At 40.6% G+C, this 13,193-nt stretch overlaps 1 protein-coding gene across 1 annotated transcript in view; it reads right to left on the bottom strand.

The window, feature by feature from the left end:
- Positions 1-958: 958 nt before the first annotated feature.
- The window catches only part of EGFL6 (EGF like domain multiple 6), a 36,522-nt gene continuing 24,287 nt past the window's right edge, over positions 959-13,193 (bottom strand). Inside the window, exons 8-11 of the mRNA XM_069854836.1 lie at positions 4,510-4,590; positions 3,702-3,788; positions 2,098-2,363; positions 959-1,125 (exon numbers count right to left, since the gene is read on the bottom strand). Of these exons, the coding sequence (XP_069710937.1) occupies positions 1,030-1,125; positions 2,098-2,363; positions 3,702-3,788; positions 4,510-4,590 (530 nt within the window). The 3' untranslated portion in view covers positions 959-1,029. The remainder of the gene's footprint in view (positions 1,126-2,097; positions 2,364-3,701; positions 3,789-4,509; positions 4,591-13,193) is intronic.

The raw sequence follows: 13,193 nt of genomic DNA on the forward strand, positions 1-13,193 counted from the left end.
CCTGGTTATTCTGTGATTCTGTGATTCTGTGATATTTGGGTGTCCATACGTGTTACCTGTGTGTGTGCCTCAGTGAGTGTGGCTGGGGGTGGCAGGACAGCAGCTCCTAATTTGTGGGAGAAGGTTCTGGTCACCTTTCTGCCCCTGGGGATGGCACATAGCCTCCATTCTTCTTTCTGAGGTTTGAAGAGTCATGAAGGGACTTGCAATGATGTTTTAATTTCAGTTGTGTAAGAAGGAGCTTTATTGTGTGACCACCGTGTACTGGAAATGGAAAACCATTCTTTCACACCTCTGAGGTGTAAAGTTGGCCTGCAATCCAGCAGGCACCAATTTGTTCCTGAAGGTCAGTATGGTCCTTTTTTTCAGTATCAGTTGGGTAATGATGAACAGTAAGTGCTTATAAAACTATAAAGGGATAATTTCTAAACAGTGATTTGTGTGACTCAGACACTGATGACAAACAAGATACTTTACATACTTTATTGGTAATGAAAATATTCCTAAAGGACATGACTTCACTTACAACTTGCTTAGCTCCATCAAGAAGGAAATAAAGCTCATCTCTTTCCTTTCACTTGTTGAATACACTGAATATCTACACACTAAGTTGGAAGCTAAGGTTATGTCATCAGAAGTAGTAACATCATGTTAAATTCTGCTTTATGTTCTTGTGGAGTAGAAGAAATGAAATGGAAGACTTAAGAATAGCCTTGAAAAGAACATTAAGGAACAAAAACATGTAGAATTTGTGAAAAAAACTTGACAAATAACACTTTAGAAACCCTGACCTTGAATTATAAAATACAGTAGTGTACTCAGAGCATGTATTAGAGTAACTCATAAAAAAGGCGTACTCTGCGTCCTGCACATATCAGTTTTTCTGTTCGCATTGCTGCATTAAGTTCAAGGCACAGTTTTTACATTTTGCTTTTTATTTAAAAAAAAACCCCAATGATATAAAAATACGCTAATTGTAAGGCAAATATTAAAAATAGAGTTAAATCCAGTATACTGAAATATCCATTATCAAGTATCTTCTGGGCATAGGCCAGAAATCAGTATAACATTGTCCACTCCGATTTCTCCAGTATTGCCCTTCCCACGTTCTGTTTCAAAAATGACCTGCCATAAGAAAAGAGATTTATTAACAGTGAAAGCGTAGTTTATCTAAACATTTAGGAACACTTATGAATGTTTTATCACAAAACAGGACTTAATGGCTTCAATCCTTGCAGTTTTTAGAGCTTCCATGTATTATTTGAACTAGACTGATAATCCTCTGCAGATTTGCTATACTAAATGGATTCCTTTAATAAGATTACTTTTTTTTTCATTATACAAGGGAAACGCAAATTGAATGAAATCCTATTATAATAAAGTAGTTTTGTCATAGCATGTGATATGCTAGTGCACTCCTTTTCTTGAGGGCATTCCAACTGTCCATTTCTGATCTATTGGATATTTAATTTTTGGGTGGATATACTATATATATGTATATATTTATTCTCTCTCCAAATACGGTATGTATATATATGCTATAGTATGAATACTATATAGAGAGTGCAGGTTCATTTTTATGACTAGGATGACTGGGTTTTTATTTTATAGTCTGATTTTCAATTATATGAGGGTTTTTCCACATCATTCCAGCAGTGCAAAGAACCTTGAAACGGGCTTGCATTTCACAGATACTCATAGTATTCAGTTATACAGGAGAACCCTTTAGCAACACTGAAAACATCAGTCACATAAATGAAAACCAGGCCCTAGCATTTTAAGAGGAAACTTACTGACATCCTGATTGAGGCAGTTTTCAGACATACATCAGTGCACAGTTGGCTAGTATGTCCTGCTCCTAAGGTGGCTCCCCTTGATTTTAATGATGTCTCTTTTTGCTTTAATAGTTTAGTTTAATGTGGTTTAATGATAACTTTTCTGCCTCGTAAAATGCGTGTTTCTGTTTCCCATTTCAGATAAGCCTTTTAATTGCCAGTATGTGATGCCTATAAAACAGTTGGTGGAACACTTGAGTATTAGGAAATTAAGCTATTGTGTGGATTATGGTAGTTTGCTTATAACTTGTGTTATACTTACACTGTTGTTTGTTTCAGCCCCCTGAAATAGCTCTATTTTTCCAGTTCTCCACCTTTCATCTTTTCCTTTGTTCTCCTCCCAGACAGAAGCAGTTTTTTTGTTTGCCAGGAACACTCGAAGTTTCCCCACTCTTTCACCAGCAAGCCGATAACTGAAAATCAAGCAGTAGCTGCTTTTTGGTTTGAGGTCAGTGAGGAGAAGTTCTAGGCGTCCCACATCATTCTTGTGCCCCACAAAAGCTGGAACTGCCATGTAGTACCCACCACCTTATAACAAAAAAAAAAAAAACAACCAAAAAAACACCAAAAAAAAGAAAAAGCATCTTTAATGGGCTTGTGTTATTTATTAGTAAGCTGCATACATACTTGCTAACCTGCTAAGAAAATACATGGAAGCTGTGTTACTTGAATAATTTAAGATCAGACTGAAGAAAAGCAGCAGGGAGCACACTTTGCAAGGTATAAGCTTGCACTGTTGGAAGTCACATCAGTTTAAAGAGGAGATAAGTTTATATTTCACTGGCAATGACATTCATTCTTCTTTGCACAGGAAGGCAAAACGATCTTGGTTTTTCAAACCTAACAGCTTGAAACGTGCTGCTGTGCCTCTGTGGTCTGCCCTCTGTAGTGTTGACAAACTCATAAAAGAACTGATAGCTTATTCTCCAAGTCCTGGAGGACCAAAGAAATGACAGAAACACACGAAGTGATAAAGGGATAAAACATCTGGGTCCATAAACTAAGCCATAAACATCAGATGTAAATTTGGAGAGACAGGGTATGGTTGGTGTAAGGTCATCCTGGAAGTGACAGGACAGACTTGGGGAAAAGGAAGTATATGAAGCAGAAAAGGACAGATTAGTGAAGAAAGACTGGGATGGAAAGACTGTGGGGTAAGAGAGAGAGAATGTGTGTGTAGGAACTGGAGACAGTGGACTGAAGGATCTGCAGGATCCACTGGTCCCTACTGAGAGAGCTTCTGCAGCACTTCCTTGGTCAAAGGGAAAGAGCCGTGTTTCTGAAGAAGTTTCTTCAGCCACACCTTTTAAAATACACCTGCACAGCAATCACACATTGCACTCATAGAGCTCTTTCTCAGGTTTTATGAGGCCTGCAGTTGATACCATGACAAGTTGCTTAATAGCCCCCTGTCCTTGGCTTATTGTGAGATATGTCATCACTAGTTTGTCTTGCAGAGTTTCACATTTCTGAGCAGTTATTAGAGGGCTGTCTAAGCCATATGAGTGACTATATTGCCACATCCATCTAAGTGGCAGATGTGTGGTTAAATGCCCTATCAGTCTTGGAGAGACACTACACATAACTAATAAAGTTTCCATTGTCTTGTACCTTGCAGTTCTGAACAGGTGTATTCTAATCCTTTTTCTTATCTTTTGATTAATTTGTGTTGAAATATATTGCTGATTACCAATTGCCATTGGATATTTCAAAGAAACAATTTCCTCTTCGAGAATTCTCTGCCTCCCTTTTTTGTTTGCAAAGATAACCCACTGATTCTTGATTCTGTTTTCTCCTCTGTCACCCCTTTTCAGAGAGGTTGAGCCATCAAATCAAAGCATAAGTAGAGGACTTGTATTTGAATACCTCTATCCCGATCAGCAGGATTCCAGTCAAAGTCATCATTAGTATCTTGTTTCCAGTCACAGACCCCTCGACTGAAGCTGCAATCAACTGAAAAAAAATTGGCAATGGACACTCAGAGATCAGATGAACACTATTCCACTAGTACTGATTAAAATAATTTGCTCTTTATTCACTCAGTTATGAAAGCATAGGTAGTTCAAAAATTATCTACCATCTGCGTTCAGATAGTGTTGACCTATCTTAAACTGCAAAAAAGCAAAACCTTGTCTTGTTTTGGTTGGGTTTTTTTCAAGATATGAAAGCATTTGTGGTTTGGTTTTGGGTGAAACTCACCTCACATGTCAATAATCTCAGCTAGAGCCAACCACAGCATTTCAGCCCCTGCCACTGGGCTGGTGACTCCTCAGGAGGATGATGCTGCCTTGTCACTGCATCAGCCCAATACAATCTCTTGGCTATCCCTTTTGGATTCTGCTTTTTTTTCTGTGGTTCTCATAAATAAATCACTTTTTTTTTTCATGACTCTGAAATTAATCAAGTGAAATTCAATTGCAAGTAAAGTTTCAATGTGGAAGGACATTCTACACCTCGATTATAAGCAGCTAAAGTATATCTTGAAAAGGACACAAAACTAGATTCTCACACTGGAACTGGCAGAATTGTTTGGCCACATACTGTCTCTAAAATGCTCACCAGACCTTTGTTTTACATTGAAGGCTTTTAAACTGGTTTTGGTTTAGCTAATAAGGGTTGTAAAGAAAACGTACAATACATAGGAAAATAAACACTGTAGATAAAAATAATCTACCTTCTTGCTCTGGTCTTGACACTGGAATTTTCCTCTGTGCCAGGAGAGGGCTGAATGCAGCTGCTTCTTTCACTCTGGGAACTAGGGAAAACAATTTATGAAGTGACAAATCATCACAGGACCAGAAAACAGAATTTTATTCCTTTATACCAGTTGCCATCTTTTATTTAAATAAAGTACTATTTTAACTGATAAACAGAGAATGCATTCACTTAATGAAAATGGTATGTCTCAACTTCTTTGTGCAGAGACTGTGAAGTAACTAATCACACGTGAGGTATGGGGAAGAGCTGCTTGCACTGGGACAGGATTCTATCCTTTGCAAACACATATGCAGATGATACCTATGATACATACACATCTACAACACATGGGTAGCAGTGCCAAGAAATGCTCAGACTTTCAGTACCAGATGATAGGAGATATGGAAATAGAAATTACTTGTCCCTACTCAGCCTTATATCATACATTCTATTAGAAAGTCAGAAACGCCAAGTATTTTAAAAGTCATTATTTTCACATGCATGCATATTTGTTCAGAGGGGATTTTGTTCCCATGAGTTCCACTGAGCTAGGGCTTTCTGTCAAAATACTCCAACAGAGTATTTTGACAGAATATATATACTCCAGAGCCTCCTAGCACCCTTAAGACTATGCCATCTACTTAACCTGTCTTCTTCTTTTTCAAAACTGTCAAAAATTGCTTTGTGTGCACATCAGAGAAAACACACACTAATGAAGATGCCCTGGAGGCACTTCCAGAGGTGCTGAATTGAGCTAAGAAAGGAGACTTATGCACTCTTATGAGCTTTCTGATGAGTTGCCAGGAGCATGTCCTCTCTTGTTGCCCTTGCAGCCTTCCCCTCTACCAGACCATTGCTTCAATCACCTGGATAATATTCTTACTTAAGGCAAAGATTAATGTATCTTTCTCCAAATTAATGTATGTCTACATTGTGTACACATTTAGGAATATATAGATATTAGGTGTTAAGTTTGCTGTCATGCCATAACCTTGGCCCATACTTAGTGAAAGAGGCTCAAGCTGTGCAAGTCCTTGCCAAAATGAAGACAGCTATTAAAATATGATCAGTTCTGGAAAGAGTAGAGAGATTTAACAGAAGAAAACAGCTGCCAGAATGATGTATTGAGTTATTGAATTACACTTGAATTCACTTGAGGGATATACATGCAGGTGCAGCTGCGTGTTCCAGATGCTTCAACTGAAGAGCTGTCATACACATAAAAAGCATCTAATTTTGTATCCAAATCTATTTTTGTTTTCACTGTCAGGCATGTTCTCTACTTACTGGAAGCTATCACCTGCACATTATGAGAAACTGTAAGCTTCAAGAATGCTTTCCAAGAAACCTTACTTCTTGGAATTTTATACATTTTATATCAGACTGTCATTGAACGTAGCCAGGATCCAAAGGCCACCCCCTCCTAAGTACTACGCAGGAGTCAAGATTGTTCTTTTCAGCTCTTCTTCTGTCAAGTGGTGCTTGCAGAAAGGCAGGTCCTGTTTTGTGTTCCCTAGGAACATACTCTCCCCAACAAAAGCTCACATACATCCCACTTTAGGTACAGCCCAGTCTATTCTTTCAGTACTGCCAGTGCCCATCTACTTATCTGCAGCACTAGCTACTATATAATTGCTACATATAAAACACTTCATGTCATGGTGCCACACAATCTTAACCATTGATATCATCATGGTACTCTCATGAACTAAGATAGGTTAACCTTACGAGCAGGAATTAATGGCAGACAAAACTAGTGCCCTGATTTTCAGAGTAACTATCACCAATTTCCATAGGAGTGGGTTCTATGAATGTCTGCGATGAGCTCAGCATATGCAAATTGGTGATGTTCTGATCCTGAGAACAGCCACCTTGTTGCTGACAATCATTCTTGCACCTGCAAGAAATTAAATGTTGCTATCTGCAACATATATCTCAGTATTGCCCCTGTTCTGAGGAGGAGGAATCTCTCTGAGCCATATTAGATGCAGTTTATCAATTATATTATGTATCAGGAACTGCAGGCAAGAAAGTCTTTCTGCAAAACAGAACATTCCCAGTCAGCTCTTACTGGCTGAAAGTACTTCCCTAAAAATAATAGGACTCACACAAAACACTTCTGAAACTACTGAGGATGTCTGCAAGCACGTAAATGCTTCCTAGCAATAACCTCAGAAAATAAAAAACCAGTGTTGAGAAGAGGCATTGAGACATTGTTCTAGTATAAATACGCCTAAAATAGTGCCATGAAGAGGATTTAGAGACAAATTTAAACATGAAACTAGAATTCCACTTTAAAAACACCAGGCTTACAGGGAGTGCTGTGCATAATGAAAAAGATGAAGTTTGAGAGTCACCTTCTAGCCATCCCCCTGTCTGGGGACCTTTAGATAGCTAAGTAAAGACATAGCAGACTGCCACAAAAAGATGTATCAATAGAGCTAGTTGGATTCAACTATACCCTTTCATAGAGTGCACAGGCAGATTCCAGTTCACTTTGCCTGTCAAACAGGTTTGTTAGCACTGGTCTGCCAGTTGCACCAATTCTGACTACATGACTTCTTGTTTGGAGCTGGCTTGCACCTGGCTTGCTTGGAGCACAACTGGAGTGAGCTCAGGTCTGCCTGAAAAGTACCAGGTCAGCAGACCCTCAAAGTCAGTCTATAAATCAAACAAGGGCCAATAAGATCATGAAACCAAGAAGAAGCTTGAGGAGCACATCTGGAAAAGCACCTACTTGGACTAAGCTGCAGCATTAAAAAGTTGGAAAAAAATGAAAAAAAAAACCAGAAAGAAGCCAAAATCCCAAAGCCATCAAGCAGAAGCTCAGTAGAATAGGTCTGTGGGGCACTGTTTTATGGGTACCCTTCAGAAACAATACAAAAGCTCCTGGTGTCCCCTCCCTGGAAGTATTCAAGGCCAGGTTGGATGGAGCCTTGAGCAGCCTCATCTAGTGGGAGGGGTCCCTGCTCTTTGCTGAGGGGTTGGAACTGGGTGATCTTTCTTTTTACGTTTAGACAAACTAGACTACTTAGGCAAAACCAGGCATAGGCGTTTTCCAGGGGAGAGAAAAATTAAATAACCATAAAAGAACTCGCTATTGGTAATTCTAATATGTAGAATACTAAATTGTCTGAAACTGCAGCATGTGCTGCAGTTCCCACGTGAGTGAGAACTCACAAAAATGGTACCTGCTGTCTTTCTAACATAGCTCTCTGATGTTCAAATCTCATAAGTAAAAACAGAGAACAAGAGTGAGCATTGTAAAATAATCAAGGAGAATATGAGATAGTAAAATGAAGACTTGCTTCCTACATATACAGTGTATCACAGTGTCAGATTGAAAGGAATATGCCACATGTCTGCTACCACATCCTGCTCTGAAAGAATTACATTTGCCAGATGCGTGACATCTTTTGAGCTTCTTATCCATAGCTGTGGTCTAAGCAGCATTTCCTCACAGAGTGGTCTAATGATCAGAAAAGAATAAGATTAAGAGCAAACATCCTGATTAACTGTGAGAGCGCTCTTGTTCAGTATTAAGACCCTATAACCTATAAGGGAAACAGTTCCATTTTATTGTTGCCAAATAGAAAACCAAAAGCACTTTACCTTTCTTGGTGCTATCAAAGGAAGGGGTTCTGTAATTAACATAGCTTGCTACATTATACTTCAGGAGTCTTTTATGCACAATATGAGTTGCATAAACTGATAAACTATAGAATATGGAATTTAGTTGTAGTTGGCAATATCATTCTGGATTATATATGAAAAGCCTATGTTAGATCAACTTTGACAACACCAAGCATGAACATGATTACTAGTCTTCATGAAGGTCCTGTGTTTTGATAGTTGGCCTATTTTAATAATTCAGTCTCCATTTAACAATTCCTTTTCTCCTTGAGGTAGTTTTCTGTGGCTCCCTATATACTTACGATATAGTAAAACTACTATGAAAAAATAATCCATAAATTTAAAGATAATAATTATGATCTCTGTAAAGTGTGACCTATCCATTTTTCCTACTTAAATTCTGTTCCTGGAAGACAAACAATGCCAATATTAATAATAAAAAAGGCAGATGTAATGTAAACACTTTGGGAGATTATATGGAGGAACTTAATGTGGTAGTAAAGGAATCACCGCTGAACAGGCAATTGCAGAGAGGGGAAAAAACTGATGTGTAAATTTGCCAGCTGTAAATTTGAGCTAATCGTGAAAGTTCAGTTACTCCAAAGAATAGCTCACTATCATTAAAAATGCAAGTGTTTTTAAAGACAAAAGCTTAAGCAATTAAGTGTCTGAATCATGACTGAAGTTTTATAACAAGGATAAAGTATAGCTTATAGAAATTTAAAAGGGAACACAATTAATAAATGCAACCTATCCTGAAAGAAAAATGCAAATGGCACAATGCCTTAAGTCCTGTACATAGCTGTATCGAACAAGAAAGCCACAAATAATACAAGTTCACATACTTAATGAGGCTACATCTTGGGCATCCTAGTATCCCTGTATAAAGAAGCACACCAATATTCTGCCAGTATCCCTTGGCAAAATAAAATCTCTCTTGCATGTTCAGCACATAAATCACTTATATTAATAACAGAAAATTCCAGCCAAATGTGACTAGAACAAAGATAGTATAGGCAAAAATACAGATAAACCACAGTGCCTTAATATTTTCAAGCAATAATTTTCATTGTCACTGCTGTTGGTTGTGGCAGCAATATTGTAGAGACAAGTACTCTGCCTAGCCCAGTTATATGGTGTTCAAATGTCCTGGTTTGGTTGAGAAAGTCCTTGAAAAAGAATCTCACCAAACATGACAAAAAACTCTTGTGATATTATTTTGACTTGGCTCTTCCTAGGACAAAGAATTTTCCCCATGTGTTCTCATTCAAACTGAAATCTTGGAAATCAATCAATTTCAAATAATGTAGCAACTAGTCCTCAACAAGAAGGTTACATGATCCACTCTTTGCAACTGTATCAGATCACATAGTCCATTACAAGCATGCATGTTCCCTTTGTATCACCAGGCATAGAGTGTGGAGCCCTGTGTCCTTTTAATGGAAAAAAGATGATGACCCTAGCCTACGGGTACTGTTTCTGGCAATCCTTCCTGACCTGTCCAAGCAGGGTGAAAAAGAAATCTGTTGAGATGCCTAAGCTTTGACTATCCGCCTGTCCGTCCGTCCGTCCGTCCATCCATCCATCCATCCATCCATCCATCCATCCACCCATCCATCCATCCCAGAAATGCAGAAAGGGATAGGAGGACTGACCTGGATGATTGTATTTCTTTCTAATGGGCTGCCTCACCTCATAATTGAGGAAGCAGAAGCCGACAGTCCTTTACGGCACAGAATTTTTAATAAATGTATCTATAACAAATAACAGTATTACTTACAGATATTTATTTAATTATTTATAATAGATATTAACAGAATCTATTAGGACTATGCCCCTAAACGTGCTAGATCAGCAGTATTCTTGCAGTTCTGTTTGGCAAGAAAATGTTTTGTCTCTACAGAAATCACAGCTCCAGAGAAGCATGCTCTTGCCAAGGCTAAATATCGTGTTTTACTATCATTTTGCAGTTAATTAGTTAACTTTTTTTAGTCCTTCCCAGTCTAACCACAATTAGCTGAACATATCTGGTACTGACAGTTCTTCTAAGTTCACACCATTCTCTTTGCATACACAAGCTCACCATCAACTTAGCTTCATGAAGAAGCCTGAGTACACAAAAACCTAATCTTAACAAAAGCCACCATACAGATGTGCAACTGTCTTCTGCTCACATTCTCCATACCTGCTGCAAAATTATGGCCAGTTTTGGATTAATTAGCATCCCTCCCTGACTTTGGTACCATCACCCTGAGGACTCGATGATCCGGTGGGTCTCTTCCAACCTGGTTATTCTATGATTCTATGACTTGAAGTAGCATGTCAGTCCTGAGTATTTTCACCATTTGGTCAAGTTAAAAGCTGACATGTAGAAAGATATTTTTGCATGTGGCTAGGTGGCAGCTGTTCTGGTAGTTTGAAAACATCACTGATTTCTGAATTGTAAGCTTATGTGCTTTCAGTAACAGAAAGGCATCTAAGCACCTTCCAGGATGCAGTTCCTTTCTGAGCTGACACACAGCTGCATATGATGCTGCCAACGTTCAAAGCAATTCCACAGATAATTTTCTGAAAGGCTGTTGAGGATATACATCGTTTTTGCTTTCACATCTTCTATCGACAAAAAATGAGTTCCTTTGAGCATCAACTTGATCTTTGGGATCTCTTTACCGCAACCTTCAGTCAATAATTGAAAAGTTTCTGTCACAGATTTCTTAATTTTCACAAGAAACTTGATATTAACTCACTGTTTACCCTTGCACATCAACATTTTCTGACCAAGAGTAAAAAAACATCTAAAATTGAACACATATCCACTCATACTCAGTGAAACAATTGAGTTGAGCCTTGTCTCATCTATGACAGTTTAAAACATGTTCTATAATCATCTCTTTTTTCTCCCCTCCTAGTGTTTTTGTGTCGGACCTTGTATAGAACAAATAGAATCTCATGTAGGTTGGAAAGGACATCTATAGGTCATATAGTCCGACCTCCAGATCAGGAGGTTACTCAAGGCCCAGGTCAGGCATATCATTATTATCTCCAAGGATGGGTATTTTCCAACTTCTCTGCGCACCTGCACTGATTTTTGTCCACCTTCATGCTAAAACATTATTTTCCTTATATCTAATGAGAATTTCTTCTGTTTCAACTTGTATTCACTGCCCCATTGCTGTTTGTTTTCCAGCTGAGACTGGCTGTGCCTTCCCTAGAACATTCCATGAGACAGTCGAAGACAGCTATAAGATTCCCCCTTAGCCTTCTCCTCTTAAGACTGAAAAAGAGTTATTCTCAGTCTCTCTTCATTTACAATGTTCTCCAGGCCCCTGACCTTGGTGGAGCCCTGCTAGGCTCATGTCAGTACGTTCATTGTCTCTCTTGTGGTGGGAAGCCCAAAACTGGACACAGCATCTCAGATGTGGTCTCATAAATGGCAAATAGAGGGGCAGGAATCACAGAATCACAGAATCACAGAATAACCAGGTTGGAAGAGACCCACCGGATCATCGAGTCCAACCGTTCCTACCAAACACTAAACCATATCCCTCAGCACCTCGTCCACCCGTGCCTTAAACACCTCCAGGGAAGGTGACTCAACCACCTCCCTGGGCAGTCTGTTCCAGTGCCCAATGACCCTTTCTGTAAAGAATTTTTTCCTAACGTCTAGCCTAAACCTCCCCTGGCGGAGCTTGAGGCCATTCCCTCTTGTCCTGTCCCCTGTCACTTGGGAGAAGAGGCCAGCACCCTCCTCTCCACAACCTCCTTTCAGGTAGTTGTAGAGAGCAATGAGGTTACCCCTCAGCCTCCTCTTCTCCAGGTTAAACAACCCCAGCTCTCTCAGCCGCTCCTCATAAGGCCTGTTCTCCAGCCCTTTCACCAGCTTTGTTGCTCTTCTCTGGACTCTCTCCAGAGCCTCAACATCCTTCTTATGGTGAGGGGCCCAGAACTGAACACAGGATTCGAGGAGCGGTCTCACCAGTGCCGAGTACAGAGGGAGGATAACCTCCCTGGACCGGCTGGTCACACCGTTTCTGATACAAGCCAAGATGCCATTGGCCTTCTTGGCCACCTGGGCACACTGCTGGCTCATATTCAGTCGGCTGTCAACCAACACACCCAGGTCCCTCTCCTCCAGGCAGCTTTCTAGACAGACTTCTCCTAGTCTGTAGCACTGCATAGGGTTGTTGTGCCCCAAGTGCAGGACCCGGCATTTGGCCTTGTTAAACCTCATGCCATTGGACTCTGCCCAGCGGTCCAGCCTGTTCAGATCCCTTTGCAGAGCCTCCCTACCCTCCAGCAGATCGTCACTTCCACCCAGCTTAGTGTCATCCGCAAACTTGCTAAGGGTGCACTCGATGCCTTCATCCAGGTCATTGATGAAGACATTGAACAGGGCTGGACCCAGCACTGAGCCCTGGGGAACCCCACTTGTCACTGGCCTCCAGCTGGATTTCACACCATTTCCCACCACTCTCTGGGCCCGGCCATCCAACCAGTTTTCCACCCAGGAGAGCGTGCGCTTGTCCAGGCCAGAGGCTGACAGTTTCTCAAGCAGAACGCTGTGAGAAACTGTGTCAAAGGCTTTGCTGAAGTCCAGGAAGACCACATCAACAGCCTTTCCCTCATCCAGCAGCCGAGTCACTTTGTCATAGAAGGCGATCAGGTTAGTCTGGCAAGACCTGCCTTTTGTGAACCCATGTTGACTGGGCCTGATCACCCGGTTCTCTTGCATGTGCTTCATGACAGCACTCAAGATCACCTGCTCCATGACTTTCCCTGGCACTGAGGTCAGACTGACAGGCCTGTAGTTTCCTGGGTCCTCCCTGCGGCCCTTTTTGTAGATGGGCACAACATCAGCCAGCCTCCAGTCCAGTGGGACTTCCCCAGTCTTCCAGGACTGTTGGAAGATGATGGAAAGGGGTTTGGCCAGCACATCCGCCAGCTCCTTCAGTTCCCTAGGGTGAATCCCGTCCGGCCCCATAGACTTGTAGCTGTCCAGTTGGGCTAGCAAGGCTCTGACCACCTCCT

The sequence above is a fragment of the Phaenicophaeus curvirostris genome, chromosome 1 (assembly GCF_032191515.1).
Source record: "Phaenicophaeus curvirostris isolate KB17595 chromosome 1, BPBGC_Pcur_1.0, whole genome shotgun sequence".
Lineage (NCBI taxonomy): Eukaryota > Metazoa > Chordata > Aves > Cuculiformes > Cuculidae > Phaenicophaeus > Phaenicophaeus curvirostris.